Source organism: Zonotrichia albicollis, chromosome 34, assembly GCF_047830755.1.
Source record: "Zonotrichia albicollis isolate bZonAlb1 chromosome 34, bZonAlb1.hap1, whole genome shotgun sequence".
NCBI classification, from domain to species: domain Eukaryota; kingdom Metazoa; phylum Chordata; class Aves; order Passeriformes; family Passerellidae; genus Zonotrichia; species Zonotrichia albicollis.
In genome coordinates this window covers 1,937,850-1,965,329 of record NC_133852.1, presented here as the reverse complement: position 1 = coordinate 1,965,329, position 27,480 = coordinate 1,937,850, and the positions used below count along the sequence as shown (strand labels likewise).

Sequence of the window (27,480 nt, the reverse complement as noted above, 5' to 3'; positions counted from 1 at the left end):
CCTGTTCCATAGTGAATCATTGGTCCATACTGGGAGCACTGGTTCGTACTGGGATCACTGGTTTTTACTGGGATCTCTGTTCTATACTGGGATCCCTGTTCCATACTGGGAGCACTGGTTCGTACTGGGATCCCTGTTCCATACTGGGATCACTGGTTTTTACTGGGATCCCTGTTCCATACTGGGATCACTGGTTTTTACTGGAATCTCTGTTCCATACTGGGATCCCTGTTCCATACTGGAATCATTGTTCCATACTGGGATCACTGTTTTTTACTGGGATCCCTGTTCCATACTGGGACCCTGTTCCATACTGGGATCATAGGTCCATACTGGGATCACTGGTTTTTACTGGAATCTCTGTTCCATACTGGGATCCCCTGTTCCATACTGGGATCATTGGTCCATACTGGGAGCACTGGTTCGTACTGGGATCCCTGTTCCATACTGGATCACTGGTTTTTACTGGGATCACTGGTTTTTTACCGGGATCTCGTTCCATACTGGAATCATTGTTCCATACTGGGATCACTGGTTTTTACCGGGATCTCTGTTCCATACTGGGATCCCTGTTCCATACTCCCGGCTCCCCAGCACCACTCGGAGCCTGCGGATCTTTCTGGAAAGTTTTTAATCAGACCTGGAAAATCCAACGCAGAGGGGGCGTGGCCTGGGCTTGGCCCCTCCCCCCGGAGTGTCCCCGCGCCCAGGGGCGGTGCCCGGGGCGGGGCTACAGCAGGACAGAAATGGGGGGAGGGGAAGGGAGGCCCCACCCCCGGCCCCGCCCCTCCCCCACCCATACCGGGGCCTTCCTGAGTGCGGGGGGAGGGCCAGCCCTGGGGGGCGGGGTCAGCCCTGGGGGGAGGGGCAAGGACAGCTCTGTCCCCAAGGGGGGGTGGGGGAGGGGCAGGGGGACACCGGCAGGGGGGAGGGGACACCCCCACCCCCCCTAAGGCCACCCCCGGAGTGTCCCCGTGTCCCCCGTAAGGCTCAGGGACCCCCAGGATGTCCCCACGCGTGCCCTGAGCCCCCGGGGTGTCCCCAAAGCCCCCCGGGATGTCCCTGGGCCACCTCTCCTGTCCCCAATGAGCCTCCCCAGAAGGTGCCACCAGGATGTCCCCAAGGGGTCCCAGGATGTCCCCATGAATGAAACCCTGGCCCTGTCCCCAAGGGGTCCCAGGATGTCCCCAAGGGGTCCCAGGATGTCCCCATGACGCCACAGCATGGCCCCGGGTGTCCCCAGGTGGTCTCGGCTCCATCCAGGTGTCCCCATGGTCACCTGGACACCCACAAGGTCCAGCCAGGTGACCCCGGGAGCTCCCAGGTTCAGCCCCGAGTTCCCCAGATCCGTCTGGAGGTCCCAGGTCCATCCAGGACATCCCAGGTCCATCCAGGACATTCCAGGTCCATCCAGGCTGTTCCTGGACCCCACAGCAGCTCCATCCAGGGCTCCTGGGTCCATCCCAGGTCCATCCAGGTCCACCCCAGGAGCTCCTGGCTCCATCCAGGACGTGCCCACCAAGGCCTGGACAGGCTCGAGGTCCATCCTGGAGCCCCCAGGTCCATCCTGGTGCCCCCGTGTCCCCCCATGGGTGTCCCCACCGTGTCCGTGGCTCCGTGGCCACCCCAGAGGCACTCCCAGGTCACCACAGCCAGGTCACCACAGCCAGGTCACCGTGGCCGTGTCCCCAGAAGCCGCAGCCCCGAGGTGGCCGTGGCCGTGTCCCCAGGAGTGACAGCCCTGAGGTGTCCCCAGGAGCCAGAGCTCCAAGGTGGCCGTGGCCGTGTCCCCAAGAGCCGCAGCTTGGTGGCCACTCCTGGATCTCCATGTCCGTGTCCCCAGAGCTCCGTGGCCACCTCAGCTGTCCCCAGGTGACTCCACTGTCCCATCCGTTGCTCAGAGCTTGAGCTCCGTGGCCACCTTGGAGGCACTCCCAGGTCACCGTGTCCATGTCCGTGTCCCCAGAGCTCCATGGCCACTCCTGGGTATCCGTGTCCATGTCCATGGAGCTCCATGGCCACCTTGGAGCCACTCCTGGGTATCCATGTCCATGTCCCCAGAGCTCCATGGCCACCCCATGTCCCCAGCACACACGTGTGGCTCAGAGTCTGAGCTCCACGGCCACCTTGGAGGCACTCCTGGGTCACCGTGTCCGTGTCCCCGGAGCTCCACGGCCACTCCTGGGTCCCTGTGTCCGTGTCCCCGGAGCTCCACGGCCACTCCCGGGTCACCGTGTCCATGTCCGTGTCCCTGGAGCTCCATGGCCGCTCCCAGGTCACCGTGTCCATGTCCGTGTCCCCGGAGCTCGGCGGCCGCCCCAGCCGTCCCCGCCGTGGCTCAGAGCTTGAGCTCGTTGGCCACCTTGGAGGCGATGTTCTTGAAGGCCATGGAGGTGCCGGCGATGCGCTTGAAGCGGACGCCGTTTGAGCGAGAGCCGGGGCAGCTTGCACACCTCATCCCACTGCACGAAGGAGTCGTGGCCGGGCGCGCCGTGGGCGCAGAGCAGCACGAAGCGCTCCTGGGGCTCGCAGCGGCAGCTGTTGGCGTCCAGCACCTTGCGGATCTCGCGCAGCATCTCCCCGGGCTCCAGCGAGCTCGTCGTCTTCATGCTCCACGTGAAGCGCAGCGAGCGCGGCTTGGCGTCGCGCCCGGCGTCGCGGGGGTCCTTGTCGGGGCCCACTGCGGGTCTGAGGGGGACAAACAGGGTTAGGGGGAAAAAATGGGGGGTCAGGGGGTATTTGTTGGGGCCCACCACGGGTCTGGGAGGAAAAATGGGGGGTTAGAGGGGTCCTGGGGGTCCTTGTTAGGGCCCACCGTGGGTCTGGGGGGGACAAATGGGGTTAGAGGGGAAAAATGGGGGTTAGAGGGGTCCTTGTCAGGGCCCACTGTGGGTCTGGGGGGGAAGAATGGGGGGTTAGAGGGGAAGAATGGGGGTTAGGGGGGGTCCCTGTCGGGGCCCACCGCGGGTCTGGGGGAAAAACGGGGGGACAAATGGGGGTTCTGGGGGGTCCTGGGGGTCCTTGTCGGGGCCCACCGCGGGTCTGGGGGGGAAAACGGGGGGTTAGAGGGGAAAAATGGGGGTTAGGGGGGGTCCCTGTCGGGGCCCACCGCGGGTCTGGGGGGGACAAATGGGGGGTTAGAGGGGTCCTGGGGGCCCTTGTTGGGGCCCACCGCGGGTCTGGGGGGTAAAATGGGGGGTTAGAGGGGAAAAATGGGGGTTAGGGGGGTCCACCGTGGGTCTGGGGGGGAAGAATGGGGGTTAGAGGGGTCCTGGGGGTCCTTGTTAGGGCCCACCGTGGGTCTGGGGGGGACAAACGGGGTTAGGGGGGAAAAATGGGGGTTAGGGGGGGTCCTTGTTGGGGCCCACTGTGGGTCTGGGGGAATAACATGCGGTTAGGGGGGAAAAATGGGGGGTCCTTGTTGGGGTCCACCGCGGGTCTGGGGGGACAAATGGGGTCACCAAGGGCGTCACAGGGACCCCAGGGTGAGCCCAGGGTATCCTCAAAGTGTCCCCAAGGTATCCCCAGGTGTCCCCAGGGATGTTCCCAAGGTGTCCCCAGGATGTCCCCAGGGTGTCCCCAAGGTGTCCCCAGGATCCCAGGGATGTCCCCAAGGTGTCCCCAGGTGTCCCCAGGTGTCCCCACTCACCTGAGGGTCTCCACCCTCTCCTTGCTCTCGGGCTCGTGGGGGTTCCTCGGGAGACAAAAGGGGGGGCCCAGCTCAGCGTTGGGGGGGGGGGGGCACAGCCCCTCCCCCATCCCCTCCCCCACCCCCGGGGGGGACACACGGACACACGGGGGGGACACACGGACAGACGGACGGACGGACGGACGGACGGGGAGGGGGCGCCATGCGGGGCCGTGCAGCTCTGGGGAGGGGCCGGGGGGAGTTTGGGGGGCTCTGGGGGGATTTTCTGGGGCATCTGGGGGGGTTTTGGGGCTCTGGGGTGTTTTGGGGTACCCTGGGGGATTCTGGGGGGGTTTTAAGGGGATTTTGGGGATCTCTGGGGGGGTTTTGGGGGTGTTTTTGGGGGTCTCTGGGGGTGTTTAGGGGTCCCTGGGTGTTTTTGGGGGTCCCTGGGTGTTTTTGGGGGTCCCTGGGTGTTTTGGGGTGTTTTTGGGGGTCCCTGGGTGTTTTGGGGTGTTTCTGGGGGTCTCTGGGGTGTTTCTGGGGGTCCCTGGGTGTTTTTGGGGGGTCCCTGGGTATTTTTGGGGGTCCCTGGGTGTTTTTGGGGGTCCCTGGGTGTTTCTGGGGTGTTTTTGGGGGTCCCTGTGTGTTTTTGGGGGTCCCTGGGTGTTTTTGGGGGTCCCTGGGTGTGTTTTTGGGGTGTTTCTGGGGGTCCCTGGGTGTTTTTGGGGGTCTCTGGGGGTGTTTCTGGGGGTCTCTGGGTGTTTTGGGGTGTTTAGGGGGTCTCTGGGGTGTTTTGGGGTGTTTCTGGGGGTCTCTGGGGGTCCCTGGGTGTGTTTTGGGGTGCCATGCGGGGCCCGGCGCTGCCCTACCTTCTGGCAAACCTGAAAGACAGATTTCTACAAAGACAAACAGAAGAGAAGGGGGCGTTGGGGGGGGGAGGGGAGGGGGCGGGGACAGAGCCACCCCCTCCCCCCCCAGAGACCCCCCCCCCCAAACCCCCAGAGACCCCCGGGAGGGGACGGGGGGGGGGAAAGGGGGGGGGAAGCAGCACCAACACCCCCAACCCGGGGACAGGGGGGACATGGGGGGGGGCAAAGGGACAGGAGGGACATTGGGGGTCCCCAATTCAGGGACAGGAGGGCCATGGGGGGTCCCCAAAGGGACAGGAGGGACATGGGGGGGACATGGGGGGTCCCCAAAGGGACATCCAAGGACATTGAGGGCCATGGGGGGGTCCCTGAGGGGACAGGAGAGGACACAGAGGGAGGAGCAGAACAGAGGAACCCTGAGAGCACCGAGGGGACACCTGAGGGGACACAGAAGGGACCTGAGGGGACACCGAGGAGCCCTGAGAGGGGACAGAAAAGCCCTGGAGGTGACACCGAGGGGGGGACACCGAGGGGGGGACACTGAGGGGGGGACACCGAGGGGGACACACAGAGGGGAACAAACCACAAAGGGCACAGCGGGGGGACACCGAGGGGACACTGAGGGGACACTGAGGGACACAGGAGGGGACAGTGAGAGCCCAGAGCACACCGGGGAGGACACACGGGTGACACCAGGGACAGTGGGAGCCCAGGGCACCCATGGGTGACACCAGGGACAGTGGGAGCCCAGGGCACCCATGGGTGACACCAGGGACAGTGGGAGCCCAGGGCACCCATGGGTGACACCAGGGACAGAGGGAGCCCAGGGCACCCATGGGTGACACCAGGGACAGTGGGAGTCCGGGGCACCCATGGGTGACACCAGGGGACAGTGGGAGCCCGGGGCACACACGGGTGACACTGAAGTGACACCAGGGGACAGTGGGAGCCCAGGCACCCATGGGTGACACTGAGGTGATACCAGGGGACAGTGAGAGCCCAGGGCACCCATGGGTGACACTGAGGTGACACCGGGGGACAGAGGGAGCCCAGGCACCCATGGGTGACACCAAGGGACAGTGGGAGCCTGGGGCACACACGGGTGACACTGAGGTGACACCAGGGGACAGTGGGACCCCATGGCACCCATGGGTGACACCAGGGACAGTGAGAGCCCGGGGCACACACGGGTAACACGGGGCCAGCCCAGGGCACACACGGGTGACACTGAGGTGACACCAGGGCACAGAGGGACCCCATGGCACCCATGGGTGACACTGAGGTGACACCAGGGCACAGTGGGACCCCATGGCACCCATGGGTGCCAGGCCCAGCCCGGGCGCTCACCTGCGCACGAACTTGGAGGTGAACTTGCTGAACAGGCTGGCCGAGGGCGCGCGCCGGCCCTGGCTGGCGCCCGAGGGCGAGGCGGGCGGGGGCAGCCCGGGGGGCAGCGCGTAGCCCAGCGGGTCCCGGGGGTCCCGGGGGTCCCGGGGCGCCCGCAGCTGCCCCGCGTGGAAGGTGCTGCGGCTCGAGACCCCCCGCGGGAAGCTGGGCCGCTCGGCGGGACCCCCGCCCTGGCTGACGTTGTGAGCGGAGGGGGAGGCGGCCGGGACCCGGGGGGGGGCAGCGCTGGGGGGGCACAGACGGGGGGTGAGGGGCAGCCTGGGACCCCCCCGAGACCCCCAGAGCCCCGAATGGGGGCACTGCAGCCCCTGGGAACCCCGAGACCCCCAGAGCCCTGGGACCCCCCTGAGACCCCCAGAGCCCTGAATGGGGGCACTGCTGTCCCTAAGCCCCCCTGAGACCCCCGACACCCCCAGAGCCCTGGGACCCCCCCGACACCCCCAGAGCCCCGAATGGGGGCACTGCAGCCCTGGGACCCCCCCGAGACCCCCGACACCCCCAAACCCCTGAATGGGGGACACTGCTGTCCCCGGGACCCCCAACACCCTGGGACAGCCCTGGGACCCCCCTGAGACCCCCAGAGCCCTGAGACCCCCCCGACACCCCCAGACCCCCAAATGGGGGACGCTGCAGCCCCTGAGACCCCCGACACCCCCAGAGCCCTGGGACCCCCCTGAGACCCCCAGAGCCCCAAATGGGGGCACTGCAGCCCCTGAGCCCCCCTGAGACCCCCGACACCCCCAGAGCCCTGGGACCCCCCTGAGACCCCCAGAGCCCTGAATGGGGGACACTGCTGTCCCTGGGACCCCCCAATGGCACCCAGGGGCACCCCCAGACCCCTGAATGGGGGACGCTGCAGCCCCTGAGACCCCCAACACCCTGGGACAGCCCTGGGACCCCCATGAGACCCCCAGAGCCCCGAATGGGGGACGCTGCAGCCCCTGAGCCCCCCCAATGGCACCCAGGGACACCCCCAGACCCCTGAATGGGGACACTGCTGCCCCCAGGAACACTCCCAGACCCCCCCAAAGACCCAGGCAAACCCCCCTGGATGGGGGGCATGGGGTGGGGGACAGCCCTGAGAACCCCCCTGACACCCAGGGACACCCCCAGACCCCTTAATGGGGGACATTGCTGTCTCTGGGACCCCCAAGAGCCCCCCCAAACCCCCCTGTGTGAATCTGGGACCCTCCCCAGCCCCCACTGAACGCAGCAATGTGGGGCTGGGGGGCATCACCCACCCCCCATCTCCACCCCAGTACCCCCCAGAGCCCCCCTGATACCCAGAGACACCCCCAGACCCTAAAATGGGGAACATTGCTGCCCTCAGGGACCCCCCCAGAGCCCCCCATGTGAATCTGGGACCCTCCCCAGCCCCCAGTGAACGCAGCAATGTGGGTCTGGGGGGCATCACCCACCCCCCCCATCTCCACCCCACTCCCCCTGGGACCCCCCCCCATGTTGGGGGGCAGGCCGGGGGTCCCTGGGGAGGGGTCCCCACCTGTCCTTGCCGTTCTGCAGCGAGCTCTGGCCCAGGCTGGCGCGCTCCAGCAGGGGGGAGTTGCGGCTGCGCGTGGTGCCCGTGGACAGGACGCTGTTCTGTGGGGAGGGGGCACGGAAATGGGGGGCTGGGGGGGGGCACGGGGGTCCCCGAACCCCCAAACAGCACCCACGGGACCGGGGGAGCGGGAACGGGGCACCCAGAGACCCCAGACCCACCCCCGGGGATGGACACCCCCCCCCATCGGCACCCCTGCAGGGGCTGAGGGCAAATCTGGGGGGGGTCCAGGTGTTGGGGACCCCCCTCCCCAAATCCAGGGGGGTTCCAGGTGTTGGGGAACCCCTCCCCAAATCCAGGGGTTCCAGTTCCCCCCTCCTCCAAATCCAGGGGGTCCAAGTGTGGGGGACCCCCTCCCCAAATTCAGGGGGGTTCCAGGTGTTGGGGACCCCCTCCCCAAATCCAGGGGTCTCCAGTCCCCGCCTCCCCCAAATCCAGGGGGTTCCAGGTGTTGGGGACCCCCCCCACAAAATCCAGGGGGGTTCCAGGTGTTGGGGACCCCCCACCCCAAATTTAGGGGGGGGTCCCAGGTTTGGGGTCCCCCCACAAAATCCAGGGGGGTTCCAGGTTCCCTCCCCAAATCCAGGGGTCTCCAGTCCCCCCCCTCCTCCAAATCCAGGGGGGTTCCAGGTGTTGGTGCCCCCTCCCCAAACCCAGGGGGGTTCCAGGTGTTGGTGCCCCCCTCCCCAAATTTAGGGGGATTTAGGGGGGGTCCCAGGTTTGGGGCCCCCCCACAAAATCCAGGGGGGTTCCAGGTTTTGGTGCCCCCCTCCCCAAATTTAGGGGGGTGTCCCAGGTTTTGGGGTCCCCCCCCTGCCCGCCCCCCGTCCGGCACTGACCGTGGATGGGGAGGGGGTGCCCTTGGAGCGCTCCAGGCCGGGCAGGGGGCTCGGGGGCACCTTGGCCGTGCTGCCCGCGCGGCGCCCCCCGCCCCCGCCGCCCTCTTCCTCCCCGGCTCCTCCTCCTCCTCCTCCTCCCGCTCCTCCTCCTCCTCCTCCCCGCTTGTTCTCGGCGTTGGCCGCCTGCGTTTTCTTCGAGTACGAGGCCGAGGTGGGGATGGAGAGCCCGGCTGGGGGGGAGGGAGGGGCGCTCAGGGCGGGGGTCCCACGGGGAGACCCCCACTCCCTTCACGCGCTGATCACTGGGGGTGCGGTCACACGGAACGGCCCCAAAACCGCCCCAAAACCACCTGAAACCAGCCCCAAACCGGCCCCAAACCACCCCAAAAGCAGCCCCAAAACTGCCCTCAAAACCACCTGAAACCAGCCCAAAACCGGCCCCAAACCACCCCAAAAACCGCCCCAAAACCGCCCCCAAAATGGACCCAAAACCGGCCCAAAAGTGCCCCAAAACTGCCCCCAAACCATCCCAAAACTGCCCCAAAACCGCCCCAAAAGTGCCCCAAAACCGCCCCAAAAGTGCCCCAAAACTGCCCCCAAACCGCCCCAAAAGCGACCCCAAAACCAACCCCAAAACTGCCCTCAAATCCACCTGAAACCAGCCCAAAACCGGCCCCAAACCACCCCAAAAACCGCCCCCAAAATGGACCCAAAACAGCCCCAAAACGGCCCCAAAACGGCCCCCTGAGGGTCCGGAGGGAGGCACCCACCCACAGCTCCAGACCCCCCTCATGTCCCCATTTGGGTCTGGGGTCTCACCCTGGTCGCTCACTCTCCGTTTGGGGTCCCTGTCCCGTTATTTGGGTCTGGGGTCTCACCCTGGTCGCTCACTCTCCGTTTGGGGTCCCTACCCCGTTATTTGGGTCTGGGGTCTCACCCTGGTCGCTCACTCTCCGTTTGGGGTCCCTATCCCGTTATTTGGGTCTGGGGTCTCACCCTGGTCGCTCACTCTCCGTTTGGGGTCCCTACCCCGTTATTTGGGTCTGGGGTCTCACCCTGGTCGCTCACTCTCCGTTTGGGGTCCCTATCCCGTTATTTGGGTCTGGGGTCTCACCCTGGTCGCTCACTCTCCGTTTGGGGTTTCTGAGCCCATTCAGGGGTCCCTGTGTCCCCATTTTTGGGGTCCCTATCCCGTTATTTGGGTCTGGGGTCTCACCCTGGTCGCTCACTCTCCGTTTGGGGTCCCTACCCCGTTATTTGGGTCTGGGGTCTCACCCTGGTCGCTCACTCTCCGTTTGGGGTCCCTATCCCGTTAATTGGGTCTGGGGTCTCACCCTGGTCGCTCACTCTCCGTTTCGGGTCCCTATCCCGTTATTTGGGTCTGGGGTCTCACCCTGGTCGCTCACTCTCCGTTTGGGGTCCCTACCCCGTTATTTGGGTCTGGGGTCTCACCCTGGTCGCTCACTCTCCGTTTGGGGTCCCTATCCCGTTATTTGGGTCTGGGGTCTCACCCTGGTCGCTCACTCTCCGTTTGGGGTTTCTGAGCCCATTCAGGGGTCCCTGTGTCCCCATTTTTGGGGTCCCTATCCCGTTATTTGGGTCTGGGGTCTCACCCTGGTCGCTCACTCTCCGTTTGGGGTCCCTACCCCGTTATTTGGGTCTGGGGTCTCACCCTGGTCGCTCACTCTCCGTTTGGGGTCCCTATCCCGTTAATTGGGTCTGGGGTCTCACCCTGGTCGCTCACTCTCCGTTTCGGGTCCCTATCCCGTTATTTGGGTCTGGGGTCTCACCCTGGTCGCTCACTCTCCGTTTGGGGTCCCTATCCCGTTATTTGGGTCTGGGGTCTCACCCTGGTCGCTCACTCTCCGTTTGGGGTCCCTACCCCGTTATTTGGGTCTGGGGTCTCACCCTGGTCGCTCACTCTCCGTTTGGGGTCCCTATCCCGTTAATTGGGTCTGGGGTCTCACCCTGGTCGCTCACTCTCCGTTTCGGGTCCCTATCCCGTTATTTGGGTCTGGGGTCTCACCCTGGTCGCTCACTCTCCGTTTCGGGTTGGCTGACACGCTGCGCTGCACCTTGTGCGCGGGGGAGGGGCCCGAGCTGTTGGCGACCTCCGGGGCCACGCGGGGCTTGAGAGACAGGCTGTCATCGAGCTGGGGACATTGGGGACATTGGGGACATTGGGGACATGCATGGGGACATTGGGGACATTGGGGACATGTATGGGGACACTGGGACATGTATGGGGACATTGGGACATTGGGGACATTGGGATATGTACAGGGACACGGGGCCACGCGGGGCTTGAGGGACAGGCTGTCATCGAGCTGGGGACATTGGGGACATTGGGGACATTGGGGACATTGGGGACATGTACGGGGACATGTATGGGGACATGTATGGGGACATTGGGGACATGTACAGGGACACGGGGCCACGCGGGGCTTCAGGGCCAGGCTGTCATCGAGCTGGGGACATTGGGGACACATGGGGACATTGGGGACATTGGGGACATGTATGGGGACACTGGGACATGTATGGGGACACTGCGACACACGGGGCTTGAGGGACAGGCTGTCATCAAGCTGGGGACAGGGGACATTGGGGACACATGGGGACATTGGGACATTGGGGACATTGGGACACATATGGGGACATTGGGGACATGTATGGGGACATTGGGGACATGTATGGGGACACTGGGACACGCGGGGCTTGAGGGCCAGGCTGTCATCGAGCTGGGGACATTGGGGACATGGGGACATGGGGACATTGGGGACATGTATGGGGACATGGGGACACATGGGGACATTGGGACATTGGGGACATTGGGACACATATGGGGACATTGGGGACATGTATGGGGACATTGGGGACACGTATGGGGACACTGGGACATGCGGGGCTTCAAGGACAGGCTGCTGTCCAGCTGGGGACATTGGGGACATGTATGGGGACACTGGGGACATGGCAGGACACAGGGACAGCCACCAGGCAGGGGCAGGGACGTGCCACCACCATGGCACAGCTGGGGACAGCATGGGGACAGCACGGGGACAGGCTCACGGGGGACAGGGCATGCAGGGAACGCTGTCCCCGTGTCCCCATCACACCCTCTCAGTGTCCCTTGTCCCTGTCCCTCCCTGCTCCTGTGTCCCTGTGTCACCTCAGTGTCCCCGTGTCCCCTCACCATCACAATGTGTCCTTGTCACCGTGTCCCCTCAGTGTCCCCATGTCCCCTGTTCATCTCAATGACCCTCCCAGTGTCACCCTGTCCCACCCAGTGTCCCCATGTTCTCATTGGCCCCTCGTGCTCTCCACACTCCCTCCCTGTGGTCCCCCTGTCCCCTGCAGTGTCCCTGTTGTCCCCCAGTGTCCCTGCCATCCCCCTTATGTCCCTGCCATCCCCAGTGTCCCCAATGTGTCCCCAGTGTGTCCCCAATGTCCTAAAAGTGTCCCCAGTGTCCCCACCTCGGAGCTCCTGTGGTCCAGCAGCAGGTAGGTCACCATCACCTCGTTGTACTCCTGCCATTCCTCTGTGTCCCCCCGTGTCCCTGCCATCCCCAGAGTGTCCCCAATGTCCCCAGTGTGTCCCCAGTGTCCCTGCCACCCCTCAGTGTCCCCAGTGTCCCAAGTGTCCCCACCTCGGAGCTCCTGTGGTCCAGCAGCAGGTAGGTCACCATCACCTCGTTGTACTCCTGCCATTCCTCTGTGTCCCCCCGTGTCCCTGCCATCCCCAGAGTGTCCCCAATGTCCCCAGTGTGTCCCCAGTGTCCCTGCCACCCCTCAGTGTCCCCAGTGTCCCAAGTGTCCCCACCTCGGAGCTCCTGTGGTCCAGCAGCAGGTAGGTCGCCATCACCTCGTTGTACTCCTGCCATCCCCCTGTGTCCCTGCCATCCCCCCAATGTCCCCAGAGTGTCCCCAATGTCCCCAGTGTGTTCCCAATGTCCCCAAAGTGTCCCCAATGTCCCCAGTGTGTCCCCACCTCGGAGCTCCTGTGGTCCAGCAGCAGGTCCGTGGCCATCACCTCGTTGTACCTCTGCCATTCCCTGGTGTCCCTGCCATCCCCAGAGTGTCCCCCCATGTCCCTGCCATCGCCCCAATGTCCCCAAAGTGTCCCCAATGTCCCCAATGTCCCCAGTGTCCCTGCCACCCCTCAGTGTCCCCACCTCGGAGCTCCTGTGGTCCAGCAGCAGGTACGTGGCCATCACCTCGTTGTACCTCTGCCATTCCCTGGTGTCCCTGCCATCCCCCCAATGTCCCCAGAGTGTCCCCAATGTCCCCAAAGTGTCCCCAGTGTCCCCACCTCGGAGCTCCTGTGGTCCAGCAGCAGGTACGTGGCCATCACCTCGTTGTACCTCTGCCATTCCCTGGTGTCCCTGCCATCCCCCCAATGTCCCCAGAGTGTCCCCAATGTCCCCAAAGTGTCCCCAGTGTCCCCACCTCGGAGCTCTTGTGGTCCAGCAGCAGGTACGTCACCATCACCTCGTTGTACCTCTGCCATTCCCTGGTGTCCCTGCCATCCCCCCAGTGTGTCCCCTTATGTCCCTGCCATCCCCCTGTGTCCCTGCCATCCCCAGAGTGTCCCCAATGTCCCCAAAGTGTCTCCAGTGTCCCCACCTCAGAGCTCCTGTGGTCCAGCAGCAGGTACGTGGCCATCACCTCGTTGTACCTCTGCCATCCCCCTGTGTCCCCTTATGTCCCTGCCATCCCCAGTGTGTCCCCTTATGTCCCTGCCATCCCCAGAGTGTCCCCAATCTCCCCAAAGTGTCCCCAATGTCCCCAGTGTCCCCACCTCGGAGCTCCTGTGGTCCAGCAGCAGGTAGGTCGCCATCACCTCGTTGTACTTCTGCCCCACCAGCGACTCCTGGATCTCCTCGCGGGTGTAGCCCATGGACACCATCAGCTCTGGGGGGTGCCAGCGCCCTCAGGGGGGGTGCCAGGGACACCGGGGTGTCCCCAGGGTGTCCCCAGGGTGCCCGGGGGTCCCACCTGTCCTGCGGGGGTCCTTGTAGTCAGGCACGGGCTCCATGTAGGGCTTCAGCTCGTCGTCCTCGTGGCCCACGTTCATCCAGCGGTCCTTCATGATTTGCTGGGGACAGGGGGCCGGGTCACCTCTGGGGACACTGTGGGGACACTCTGGGGACACTTTGGGGACACTCTGGGGACACTCTGGGGACACTTTGGGGACACTCTGGGGTCCCCAGGGGGCTTGGGGTGCTCTAGGGGGTCTCAGATGTTCCCAGAACCACACTGGGGGTCCCAGGATGAAGTTGGGGGTCCCAGGATGATGCTGGGGATCCCCAGAAGATCCTGGGGTGCCATTGGGGGTCCCAGGATGAAGTTGGGGTCCCCGGACAATCCTGGGGTGCCATTGGGGGTCCCAGGACAATGTTGGGGGTCCCAGGGCGATGTTGGGGGTCCCCAGAAGGTCCCAGGGCGATGTTGGGGGTCCCAGGCCGACGTTGGGGGTCCCAGGACAATGTTGGGGTCCCCAGAAGGTCCCAGGCCCAGCTGGGGTCCCCTCACCTCCAGGGTGCCCCTCTTGGTGGGGTTGAGGATCAGGAATTTCTTGAGCAGGTTCTCGCAGTCGGTGCTCATGTAGAACGGGATGCGGTACTTGCCCCGCAGCACGCGCTCCCGCAGCTCCTGGGGGCACCCCAAACACCGTGGGCACCCCAAAAATCACCCCAAAACCACCATGGGAACCCCAAAACCACCCCCAAACACCGTGGGAACCCCAAAAACACCCCAAAAACACCGTGGGCACCCCAAAAACACCCCAAAACCACCGTGGGCACCCTGAAAACACCCCCAAACACCATGGGAACCCCAAAAACACCCCAAAAAACACCATAGGAACCCCAAAACCACCCCCAAAACACCGTGGAGACCCCAAAAACCACCCATTGGAACCCCAAAACCATCAATGGGAAGACCAAAACCACCCCAAAACCACCCATGGGAACCCCAAAACCACCGTGGGAACCCCAAAAACACCCCTGAGAACCCCAAAACCACCAATGGGGACCCCAAAACCACCCATGGTCACCACCCAACCATCATGGAGACCCCAGAACCACCCACAGTGACCTCAAACCACCCATGGTGACCCCAAAACCACCCATGGTCACCACCCAACCATCATGGAGACCCCAAAACCACCCATAGGAACCCCAAAACCACCAACAGGGACCCCAAACCCCCATGGTGACCCCAAAGCGCGTGCCCACCTTGAGGTTCTGGCCGTCGAAGGGCAGCGAGCCGCTGACCAGCGTGTACAGGATGACCCCCAGGCTCCACACGTCCACCTCGGGCCCGTCGTACTTCTTGCCCTGGAAGAGCTCGGGCGCCGCGTAGGGCGGCGAGCCGCAGAACGTGTCCAGCTTGTTCCCGAACGTGAACTCGTTGCTGAAGCCGAAATCGGCGATCTTGATGTTCATGTCGGCGTCCAGCAGCAGGTTCTCGGCCTGGGGACACCGATGGGGACATGGGGACATCGTCAGGGACAGGGACATTGTCACAGGAATGGGGACATTGGGACACCATCAGGGACATGGGGACGTCATCAGGGACAGGGACACTGTCACAGGAATGGGGACACTGGGATGGGATCTTGATGTTTATGTCGGCGTCCAGCAGCAGGTTCTCGGCCTGGGGACACCAATGGGGACATTGTCACAGCAATGGGGACATTGGGATGGGATCTTGATGTTTATGTCGGCGTCCAGCAGCAGGTTCTCGGCCTGGGGACATTTGGGGACACCATCAGGGACAGGGACATGGTCACAGGAATGGGGACACCAATGGGGACATGGGGACACCATCAGGGACATGGGGACACCATCAGGGGCAGGGACATGGTCACAGGAATGGGGACATTGGGACAGGGACACTGGGATGGGATCTGAGTGTCCAGCAGCAGGTTCTCGGCCTGGGGACACCAATGGGGACAATGTCATGGGAATGGGGACACTGAGATGGGGACACTGGGATGGGATCTGGGTGTTGGTGTCCAGCAGCAGGTTCTCGGCCTGGGGACACCAATGGGGACATGGTCACAGGAATGGGGACATTGGGATGGAATCTTGATGCTCATGCTGGTGTCCAGCAGCAGGTTCTCGACCTGGGGACAGTGGGGACATGGGGACATTGCTGGGGACACTGGGATGGGACTTGAGTGTTGGTTCTCGGCTGGTTTGAGGTCCCCATGGGTGGTTTTGGGGTCCTCATGGGGGGTTCAGGGATGGGTCGGGGGGTTCTGGTATCTCCCCAGAGCTCCCAGGGGTGTCTGGTTGTCACTCTGGGGGTCCCAGGGCTGTCAGGGTGCTGTTTTGGGGGTCCCAGGGCTGTCAGGGTGCTGTTTTGGGGGTCCCAGGGTGCTGTTTTGTGGGTCCCAGGGCTGTTCTGGGGGTCCTAGGGTGCCATTTCGGGGGTCCCAGGGCTGTTTTGGGGGTCCCAGGGCTGTTTTGGGGGTCCCAGGGCTGTCAGGGTGCCATTTTGGGGGTCCCAGGGCTGTTCTGGGGGTCCCAGGGCTGTTTTGGGGGTCCCAGATGCCGTTTTGGGGGTCCTAGGGCTGTTTTGGGGGTCTCAGGGCTGTTTTGGGGGTCCCAGATGCCGTTTCGGGGGTCCCAGGGTGCTGTTTTGGGGGTCCCAGATGCCGTTTAGGGGGTCCCAGGGCTGTCAGGGTGCTGTTTTGGGGGTCCCAGGTGCCGTTTCAGGGGTCCCAGGGCTGTGTTGGGGGTCCCAGGTCTGTCAGGGTGCTGTTTTGGGGGTCCTAGGGCTGTTTTGGGGGTCCCAGGGCTGTTTCCGGGGTCCCAGATGCCGTTTTGGGGGTCCCAGGGTGCCATTTCGGGGGTTCCAGGGCTGTTCTGGGGGTCCCAGATGCCATTTCGGGGGTCCCAGGGCTGTTTCGGGGGTCCCCGATGCCGTTTCGGGGGTCCCAGGGTGCCATTTCAGGGGTCCCAGGTCTGTCAGGGTGATGTTTTGGGGGTCCCAGATGCCATTTCGGGGGTCCCAGTGGGGACTGCTCACCTTGAGGTCCCGGTGCACGATGAATTTCTGGTGGCAGTACTGCACGGCCGACACTATCTGCAGGACAGGGGGGTGTCAGGGGGGCCCAGCCCGGGTTGGGGGGCACAGGGACACCCCCAGCCCCATTGGGGACACCGGGGGGGGGTCCCCAACCCTTTTGGGGGGGCTCCAAGGGCTTCACCCCCCCCCAGACCTGTCGGAACTTGGCCCGCGCCTCCTTCTCCTTCATGCGCCCGTGGGCCACCAGGTAATCGAACACCTCACCTGGGGGGGACACACCTGGGTCAGGACACCCCAAAATATCCCAAAATATCCCCAAACATTCACAAAATATCATCCCAAATATTCCCAGAAAATATCCCAAAACATCCCCCAAAAATATCCCCAAATCCAGGTAACTCACCTGGGGGGGGACACACCTGGGTCAGGACACCCCAAAATATCCCAAAATATCCCCAAAATATCACCCCAAACATTCCCAGAAAATATCCCAAAATATCCCCAAATCCAGGTAATCGAACACCTCACCTGGGGGGACACACCTGGGTCAGGACACCCCAAAATATCCAAAATATCCCCAAAATATCATCCCAAACATTCCCAGAAAATATCCCAAAATATCCCCCAAAAATATCCCCAAATCCAGGTAACTCACCTGGGGGGGGACACACCTGGGTCAGGACACCCCAAAAATATCCCAAAATATCCCCAAACATTCACAAAATATCATCCCAAATATTCCCAGAATATATCCCAAAACATCCCCAAATTCACACCAGGTAATGGAACACCTCACCTGGGTCAAGATACCCCAAAAAAATCCCAAAAATATCCCAAAATATCCCCTAAAAATACCCCAAAACATTCACAAAATATCACCCCAAATATTCCCAGAATATATCCCAAAACATCCCCAAATCCACACCAGGTAATGGAACACCTCACCTGGGTCAAGACACCCCAAAAAAATCCTAAAACATCCCACAAAATACCCCAAAACATTCCCCAAAATACTCCAAAACATTCCCCAAAATACCCCAAAACATTCCCCAAAATACCCCAAAACATTCCCCAAAATACCCCAAAACATTCCCCAAAATACCCCAAAAACACTCCCAAAATATCATCCCAAATATTCCCTAAAAAATAACCCCAAAACATTCACAAAATACAATCCTAAACATTCCCAGAAAATATCCCAAAATATCCCAAAATATCCCAAAAACATCCCCAAATCCACGGCAGGTAATGGAACACCTCACCTGGGTCAAGACACCCCAGAAAAACCCCAAAAATATCCCAAAATATCCCCAAATCCAGGTAAGCAAACACCTCACCTGTGGGGACACACCTGGGTCAGGACACCCCAAAAAAACCCCAAAAATATCCCAAAACATCCCCCAAAACATCACCCCAAACATTCCCACAAAATATCCCAAAATATCCCCCCAAAATATCCCAAAACATCCCCAAATCCACGGCAGGTAATGGAACGCCTCACCTGGGGGGCACAGGGTGGGGCTGAGGGGCACCCCAAGGTTGGCCCCCAATATCTGTGACCCCCCCAGACCCCCCCAAACCCCCCAGGACCCCCCCAAATCCCCCAAACCCCCCACTCACCCCCGCTGGCGTACTCCATGACCAGGTACAGCGTCTTCTCCGTCTCGATCACCTCAAAGAGCTTCACTGCAAGGGGGGCAGGGGGGTTGGAGACCCCTCCCCAAAAAGTGGGGGACACCCCCAAAGGGGTGAGGGACCCCCCCCCAAAAGGGTTGGGGTGCATCTGAGGGGGTTTTGGGGGTCTCACCTATGTTGGGGTGGTTCAGGACCTTCATGATCCGCACTTCCCTGAAGAGCTGGGACAGGGACGGGGACAGGGGGGTTGTGGGGGTGTCAGAGGGGACAATCCCCCCTTTGTCACCCCAAACTCGGCTGTCACCCTGTCCCCGAGGTGACAGCCCCTCACCTTCTGCAGGCTGGACGAGTTCAGCTGCGTCTTGTCAATGATTTTCACGGCCACCTGTGGGGGGACAGCGGGGTCAGGGGGTCCCAGGGATGTCCCCAAAACGTGGTGGCACTCATGGCATGAGAGAGAAGGGGACAGGACCGTCCCCAGGGCTGTCCCCACACCGTGGTGGCACTGCCAGAGTGAGAGGGAAGGTGACAGGGCTGTCCCCACACCCTGGTGGCACTGCCAGACTCACAGACAAGGTGACAGGACCGTCCCCAGGGCTGTCCCCAAAATGTGGTGGCACTCATGGCATGAGAGAGAAGGGGACAGGACCGTCCCCAGGGCTGTCCCCACACCCTGGTGGCACTGCCAGACTCAGAGGGAAGGGGACAGGACTGTCCCCACACCCTGGTGGCACTCATGGGATGAGGACCAAGAGCTTGGCACCATCCCTGTGCCATGGTGGCACTCCTGGGGCACAGAACAGGACCCAGAAGTGTCCCCACACCCCGGTGACACCCACAGGACAAGGACCAGGACCCAGAAGTGTCCCCAGAGCACGGTGACACCCACAGGACAACAACTGTCCCCACAGCACGGTGACAGTCACAGGACAAGGACCAGGACCCAGAAGTGTCCCCACAGCACGGTGACAGTCCCAGCTGAGCACCAGGAAGCTCCTTCCTGTGCCAGGTGGCACTCCCAGGGCAGGGACCAGAGCTGTCCCCACAGCACGGTGCCACCCATGGGACAGGGACAGCAGGCCTGTGGTGACACCCATGGGACAGGGACAGCAGGCCTGTGGTGCCACCCATGGGACGGGGACACCAGGCCTGTCCGTGTGGTGCCACCCATGGGACGGGGACACCAGGCCTGTCCGTGTGGTGCCACCCATGGGACGGGGACAGCAGGCCTGTCCGTGTGGTGCCACCCATGGGACGGGGACACCAGGCCTGTCCCTGTGGTGCCACCCATGGGACAGGGACAGCAGGCCTGTCCGTGTGGTGCCACCCATGGGACGGGGACAGCAGCCTGTCCCTGTGGTGACACCCATGGGACGGGGACAGCAGGCCTGTGGTGCCACCCATGGGACAGGGACAGCAGGCCTGTGGTGCCACCCATGGGACGGGGACAGCAGGCCTGTCCCTGTGGTGCCACCAGCCTGTCCCTGTGGTGCCATCCATGGGACAGGGACAGCAGGCCTGTGGTGCCACCCATGGGACAGGGACAGCAGCCTGTCCCTGTGGTGCCACCCATGGGACAGGGACAGCAGGCCTGTGGTGACACCCATGGGACAGGGACACCAGGCCTGTGGTGACACCCATGGGACACGGACAGCAGGCCTGTCCCTGTAGTGACACCCATGGGACGGGGACACCAGCCTGTGGTGACACCCATGGGACAGGGACAGCAGGCCTGTCCCTGTGGTGCCACCCATGGGACAGGGACAGCAGGCCTGTCCCTGTGGTGCCACCCATGGGACAGGGACACCAGCCTGTCCCTGTGGTGCCACCCATGGGACAGGGGACACCAGGCCTGTGGTGCCACCCATGGGACGGGGACACCAGGCCTGTCCCTGTGGTGCCACCCATGGGACAGGGACACCAGCCTGTCCCTGTGGTGACACCCATGGGACAGGGACACCAGCCTGTCCCTGTGGTGACACCCATGGGACAGGGACAGCAGGCCTGTGGTGCCACCCATGGGACAGGGACAGCAGGCCTGTGGTGCCACCCATGGGACAGGGACACCAGGCCTGTCCCTGTGGTGCCACCCATGGGACGGGGACACCAGGCCTGTGGTGACACCCATGGGACGGGGACACCAGGCCTGTCCCTGTGGTGCCACCCATGGGACGGGGACACCAGCCTGTCCCTGTGGTGCCACCCATGGGACGGGGACACCAGCCTGTCCCTGTGGTGCCACCCATGGGACGGGGACACCAGCCTGTCCCTGTGGTGCCACCCGCAGGAGCCCAGAGCTGTCCCCACACCGCGGTGGCACTCACGGCTGGGGACAGGAAGCCACCCCTGGGCCACGGTGGCACTCCCAGGGCAAGGACCAGGACACAAAGCTGTGCCCGCAGCAGGGTGGCACCGTGACAACAGGAACTGTCCCCACACTGTGGTGGCACTGCTGGGGCAAGGACCAGGACCCAGAACTGTCCCCACACTGTGGTGACACCCACAGGACACAGCCTGTCCCTGTGTCACCCAAGGGCCCATCCTGTCCCTGCACCACGGTGTCACCCATGGGCTGATCCTGTCCCTGCACCACGGTGTCACCCATGGGCTGATCCCATCCCCACACCACGGTGTCACCCACAGGACACAGCCTGTCCCTGTGCCACCCATGGGCCCACCCTGCCCCTGTGTCATGGTATCACCCACAGGCCCATCCTGTCCCCACACACGGTGTCACCCACAGGACACAGCCTGTCCCTGTGCCACAGTGTCACCCAAGGGCCCATCCTGTCCCTGCACCACGGTGTCACCCATGGGCTGATCCCATCCCCACACTGTGGTGGCACCCATGTTTATCCCATCCCCACACACGGTGTCACCCATGTCTGTCCCATCCCCACACACGGTGTCACCCATGTTTGTCCCATCCCCACACACGGTGTCACCCACGTTTGCCCCATCCCCACCCACGGTGTCACCCATGTTTGCCCCATCCCCACACGGTGGCACCCATGTTTATCCCATCCCCACACACGGTGTCACCCATGTTTGTCCCATCCCCACCCACGGTGTCACCCATGGGCTGATCCCTTCTCCACACACGGTGTCACCCACGTTTGCCCCATCCCCACACGGTGTCACCCACGTTTACCCAACCCCACACGGTGTCCCCACAGCCCCACCGTGTCCCTGTCCCCGCAGTGCCACCCCCAGCGCTGTCCCCGGGCAGGAGCAGGGCCCCACTCACCTCCTTGCCGGTGAGGACGTGCCGGGCCAGCTTGACCTTGGCGAAGTTGCCCTTGCCGATGGTTTTGAGCAGCCGGTAGTTGCCGATGTGGGGCTGCTCCTCGGCGGCCGTGCCCGCGTTGCGGCCCCGCAGCATGCTGGCCTTGCCGCCGCCCTTGCCCTCCACGGCGCCGGGCTGCGGGGACAGCGAGGGGACAGCGAGGGGACAGCGAGGGGACAGCGAGGGGACAGCGAGGGGACGAGCGATCAGCCGGGGCCGGGCAGCGGCGCCCCGGGATCCCGGCGGGCCCCGGGAGGAGCCGGGAGCGAAGTCCGGAGCGGCGGAGCCGCGCCCGGCCCGGCCCGGCCGGGAGCCGCCCCCGATACCTGACGCAAGCGCGGCGGTTTCGGGCTGGGCCGCCAGGGTGGCGAGGGGACAGCGCCGTGTGTGTCACCCGTGTCACCCGTGTCACCCCTGCCCGCCAGGGGACGCGGCCACCCCGCCTCGCTCCTCTCCCGGAGTGCTCAAACCCCCCGATTTCACCCCAAACCCCTGCACAGAGCTCACACCCAGCCCAAGGCAAAATCAAATCGGGCACGAATTCCCTTTTCCCGCACCCCGAAAGGCGGCGCGGGGCCCCCCGAAGCTCACCCGGGCCTCGGGGACACTTTGGGGGTGTTCCCTTGGCGGGGACAGCGAGCGAGCCGCCCTGGCCGGGGCTGTCAGCGCTCCGGTGACACCGGAGATAACGGGAGCGCGTGAGCGGGCGGGAGCCCGAGCCAACCCCCCCCCCGTGCCCGGTGCCAGCCCGGGGGGACGCGGGGCCCCCCCCCGAACCCCGTCCGGGTCGGTTTGCGTGGGGGCACAGCCGGGGCGCCCCCGCTCCCCCTCCGTGGGAAGGAAACCGCCGGCGGAAGCCACGGGGGAGGCGCCGGCGATGGCGCAACCGAACCCCGAGATTTGGGGCGAGAAGGCGCCGCTTTGGGGCCCGGTGGGGTGGGGGGGGGACGGGACACAAACCGGAGCTTCCCCCCCTCCCCCCAAAGCCCAGCGCGGTGCTGCTGTGGGAAAAGTGAAGGAAAAACGGGAATTCCTGCCAAAAAACTGCCGTGGCAACGGGGCGGGAGCGTGCGGAGCCATCTGGCCGCGCTGCCGGGATTCGCTCGGGCTCCTCTGAGGCGGCACCGACACCGGAGCCCCCCCAAAGCCCGGGCGGGGCCGCGGCACCAGAACCCCCCGAACCCCCTCCCCGGGGTATTCCGGTATTTCCTCTGATGGCCAAAACCCGCGGCAAACGCGGCACCGTGCTGGGGGAACGGGGCACTGGGGAGGCCGCGGTGCTCCCTCCCGGTGGCGCCGCTCGGTACCGGCCGCCCCCCTCGTGCCTCAGTTTCCCCAGCCCGCCCGACCGCCCCACGAGAGGGGACTCACCCTGGGCACGGCGGAGCGCCGGGAGGGAGGGAGGGAAGGAGCGAGCGGGGACCGGCCCGACCGGTTGGGGCTGAGGCCGCAGCGGGACAGCGCGGGTGGGGCCGGGGAACACCTGGAGCGGCGGGGCGGGGAGCAACGGGGCGGGAACGGGAAACCGGGCAGGGAGGGACGGGGGGGCTGGCCCGGTGGGGACGGGGCCGGGAGGGTGGGAACGGGGAACGAGCACCGGGATGGGCACCGGGATGGACATTGGGACAGGGCCAGGAGGATGGGAACGGGGAATGGGCAACGGGATGGACATTGGGATGGACATTGGGGTGGACATTGGGGTGGAGGTGGGGACAGGGCCAGGAGGATGGGAACGGGGATCGGGCACCGGGATGGACATTGGGGTGGACATTGGGGTGGACATTGGGGTGGACATTGAGGTGGAGGTGGGGACGGGGCCAGGAGGATGGGAACGGGGAATGGGCACCGGGATGGACACTGGGGTGGCCACTGAATCCCCATTGGAATTGCCACTGGAATGGCCACACGGCCACCGGAATTCCCATTGGAACGGCCACTGAAATTCCCATTGGAATTCCCATTGGAACGGCCACTGAAATTCCCATTGGAATTCCCATTGGAACGGCCACTGAAATTCCTATTGGAATTCCCATTGGAATGGCCACCGCAATGGTGGCACCAGTGTCAGTGCTGAGGCTGCAGGGATGGCACCGCGGCTGTGGTGATGTCACCAGGCCCAGCAGTGACATCACCAGCCCAGCCGTGATGTCACCAGAGCCGCCATGATGTTACTGTGGCTGCCATGATGTCACTGCCCCAGCACTGACATCACTACAGCTGCACTGACGTCACCACCCCAGCAGTGACGTCACCACAACTGGCACGATGTCACCACAGCAGCAGTGATGTCACTGGCCCAGCAGTGATGTCACCAGAGCTGCCATGATGTCACCAGGCAGGTGTGAGGATCCCAGTGCTGGGAGGTGCCGATGCCACCAGCCCCAAACTGGTGCCCACAGGTGGCACTGGGAGCAGCCCTGAGGTGTCCCCAGCACTAATTGGTGCCCACTGGTGGCACTGGGAGCAGCCCCAGTGACCCCAGCCCCAAACTGGTGCCCACTGGTGGCACTGGGAGTGGTCCCTGGGGTGTCACTGGGATCCCAGCACCAAACTGGTGCCCACAGGTGGCACTGGGAGCAGCCCTGGTGTCCCCAGCCCCAAACTGGTGTCCACTGGTGGCACTGGGAGCAGCCCCGGTGTCCCCAGGACCCCGGTTTGGCTCGGCGGTGGCAGCCAGCGCCGGTTCGTGCGGCGCCGCTCAAATGTCAGCCAAATTTAGGCATTTTTGAAGATATTTTTTTCTCTCCAAGCCCAGCAGCTCGGGCTGGGTGTGAGGGAGGACTGGGGGCTGTTGGGGGGCAGGGAAGGACCCCCCGATTTCGGCTGCGGGGCTGGGGGGGATGCGCGGCCCCCCCCGCGCGGCGCTGCCGCCCCCTCCCCAAATCTCCCAGCCAGGAATAATTTTCCTCTGGCGTTACATAACAGCGGAGAAATAAAAGGGAAAGCACCCAGAACGAGGGGAGGGGGCTCGGTGCCACGGGCACGGGCACGGCACGGCTGGCACCGCCTTGTCCTGGCTTTGGGGACACCGACACTGACACTGTGCCCCCACGTGCCCGCTGGGGTCACTGCCCGGCTCTGGGGGCTCCACGGTCACACCACGGGGAAAAACTCCCCAAAATGTCCCCCCAGAATGGGGGTGTCACACAGCTGGGGGGGCTGAGGAGCCCCCCGGGTGCTCCCCAAAAGGGCTGAGCCAGCAGCGGGGTCTGCCGGCAACGACGGGAGCTGGGGGCAGAGAGAGACCCCAAAAACCCCCAAATTCACCCCAAAATGGGGAACCCCCCCAAAGGAAACCCCCTCACACCCCAGACAAACGGGGGGTGAACCCCAAATTCCAAACACTGGGGGGGGGGGGGGGGGGGGCTGTTTCCTGCTCACAGGGGTCAGAACAGGAGGAATTGGGGGGGTTCACCCCTCAGGGCCCCCCCAAATGGGGAACCCCCCCAAAGGAAACCTCCTCACACCCCAGACACACAACAGGGGGGGTGAGCCCCAAATTCCCACCCTGGATGGGGCTGCTCCCCGCTCACAAGGGTCAGAACAGGAGGAATTTGGGGGGGGGTTCACCCCTCAGAGCCCCCCCAAACCCCGGGAAGGGCCCCCAGCCCGAGGCAGCGCTGCCGCCGCCCCCACAGCCCCCCCGGTTTGGGGGAAGGGAAGGGAAGGGGGTGGGGAAGGGGAAGGGGGTGGGCTGACGCCCCCACAGCCCCGAGCGTGCAGCCATGCAGCTTAGGGGGGACACAATGACACCCCAAACTTGTCACCCCATAGCGGATCCCAGAGCCTGGGGGTTCAATGGGGGGGGGGCTGGCACCCCCCTGCTTGCCCCTCTACATGTGGGGTGCAAGGCTTGAGCCCCTCACCCTAAATGTGGGGTTGTGCACACAAACCCTCGCTGGTGCAGGGAACCCCAAAATGGGACCCCTAAATTTGGGGTTGTGCACACAAACCCCCACTGATGCAGGGAACCCCAAAATCTGGGGTTGTGCACACAAATCCCCACTACTGGGCCTAAAGGGAACCCTGAAATGGGACCCCAAAATCTGGGCTTGTGCACACAAACCCCCACTGGTGCAGGGGAGCCCGAAATGGGACCCCAAAATCTGGGGTTGTGCACACAAACCCTCACTGCTGCCCCAAAGGGAACCCCAAAACGGGACCCCAAAATTTGGGGAGGGGATCATCCCAGAGCACTCTCCCCACACCAAACCTGGCCCTAAAGGGGGCCATGGCTCAGGACCCCCCAACCCACAGGAGGCTTTGGGCTATGGGAGATCCTGGGGTCCCTCATGGAGGGGGAAGAGAGGAATTGGGAGACCCTCGGGCCCCCCTTTTGCCCCTCACAGAGGGGCCCCGAGGCCCCCAATTCCCTCACAGAACAATCCCAAACCCCTTCAGTCCCTCTTTTCCTTCACAGAGGGATCCAGAACCCCCCAAATCTCCTCCTTTCTCCACATAAACCACCCCAGGATCTCCTTTTCCACTCCCAAAAATGTCCCAAGACCCCTTTACACTCCATTATTTTCCCTCTCAGATCCCTTTTTACGCTCAAAAACCCAGCCAGGTTCCCGTCAAACACTCTTTTTTACCTCACAAAATCTCTCAAATCCCTTTCAGGCCTCGCTTCCCCCTCACAAACAGACCCCAGACCCTTTTTAGTGCTCTCAGGGCGGCCCAGGATCCCCTTTGCTGTCACAAACCGGGCACGGAACCCCCGGTTCCCCTCACAGAACAACCCCAGACTCTGTTACCCCCTTTTCCCTCTCAGATTCCCCTTTTTCCCCTCAAAAACCAGCCCAGGTCCCCCTCCAAACACCCTTTTTACCTCACAAAATTACTCAGGCCCCTCTAAGACCCTTTTCCCCTCACACAAACGCCTCAGACCCACTCAGCTCCCATTTTTTCCGCATGGACGGGACCAGGACCCCCCAATCGTCCTTTTCACCCTCTCGTATCCCCCCTTTCCCCTCACGAATCAGCCCCCGAGCCCCTCAGAGCTCCTTTTCCCCCTCACAAACCCACCCCGAACTCCCCTTTTCCCCTTACAAACCGGCTCACGATCCCCTCAAGCCCTTTCTCCTCCCTCAGATCCCCCTTTTCCCCTCACAAAAATCCCCCAGGCTCCCTCAGTCGCCTCTTCCCCTCACAAAATTCCTCTTTTCCCCCTCGGCCGCCCCTCTCCCCTCACGCTGGAAGCGGCTCCCCCTCCATCCCCACCCGATCGCCGCCGTCCCTCCCTCACCTGTTCCGCGTCCCTCTCGTTGACGGTCGGCAAAGGGCTGCGACCGCTGCTCGACATGGCGGCCCCCCCCCCCGCGCCGCCGGCGACTATCGCGATAGGGGGAAGCCGCGGCAGGCGGTGTGCGGGGAGGGGGAAGGGGAAGCGGGGGAGCTCAGGGGGCGGGGGGGGGCCAGGCCAGCGGCATTTGGGGGGCCGGGAGAGGAGCAGGGGGAGCGGGCGGGGTCCGCCCGGCCCGGCCCGGCCGCCGCCGCCGCCTCCTCACGCCGCCGCCGCCGCCTCAGCGCCCCGCGGCTCCCAACATGGCGGCCGCCGCCGGCCCTCGGCCATTTCCGCCGCCGCGCCGGAAACACCCGACACGCCTCCCCGCGCCGCTTCGGCTCTTCCCGGACAGGTTCGGCTGGCGGCCGTCACAGACTTCGAGCGTTTCCGCCTCCGCCACGGAGTTACACGAAGATTCCTTCGGTACTTTCCGCCGAGCGCCGCGGGAAGAGCCGAGCGCCGCCCGCGCCGCCGCGACTCCGAGTGGAGCCGAAATAGCCGAGTGTAGCCGAAACACCCGAGTATATGCGGAAATAACCGAACACCTCTCGGCAGCCTTCGGGCGCTTCCGCCCGTGACGGAAACACCCGAGCGGAGCCGAATCCCCCTCCCCAGCCCTGATGGGGACCCCAGGATGGGGCGGGGGGCGGCTCGGACCGCAGGACCCTCCCCCAATTTGGGGGGCTCTTCTGGATACCTGGACCCTCCCCGATTTTGGGGGGCTTTGCGGGACCCCTGGGTCCTCCCCGATTTTGGGGTGAAGGGCACTCCTTGTTTGTACTGGTAGGACTGGGAGGGGGCGTGGCCAGCTTCAGAAGGGCGTATCCTTGCCTAGCCACGCCCCCTCTGGACCAAAGGGGCGGGGCCTGGATGGGGGAGGGGCTTCCAGGGGTCTCCCATCGCTCGGGGCACCCACGGGCGGTGCTGGGGGTGGGGG

General features: G+C 63.9%; 1 protein-coding gene across 2 annotated transcripts; it reads right to left on the bottom strand.

Annotated features, from left to right (window-relative positions):
- Window positions 1–614: 614 nt before the first annotated feature.
- Window positions 615–26,968, bottom strand: MARK2 (microtubule affinity regulating kinase 2). Of its 2 annotated transcripts, XM_074531025.1 has the most exons (19): window positions 26,505–26,968; window positions 21,221–21,394; window positions 18,305–18,358; window positions 18,146–18,194; window positions 17,959–18,024; window positions 16,532–16,602; window positions 16,339–16,395; window positions 14,538–14,774; window positions 13,834–13,953; window positions 13,297–13,396; window positions 13,100–13,212; window positions 10,331–10,457; window positions 8,305–8,534; window positions 7,409–7,506; window positions 5,848–6,132; window positions 4,501–4,527; window positions 3,650–3,694; window positions 2,276–2,688; window positions 615–2,227 (listed from the first exon to the last, which is right to left on the bottom strand). In XM_074531025.1, the coding sequence occupies exons 1-18, from the start codon at window positions 26,559–26,561 to the stop codon at window positions 2,277–2,279; spliced, it is 2,322 nt and encodes a 773-aa protein (XP_074387126.1). In that variant the 5' UTR covers window positions 26,562–26,968; the 3' UTR covers window positions 615–2,227; window position 2,276. The 2 variants fall into 2 exon arrangements, with proteins under 2 accessions (XP_074387126.1, XP_074387127.1); XM_074531026.1 differs by lacking the exon at window positions 4,501–4,527 and having other exon boundaries at window positions 26,505–26,966.
- Window positions 26,969–27,480: the final 512 nt, after the last annotated feature.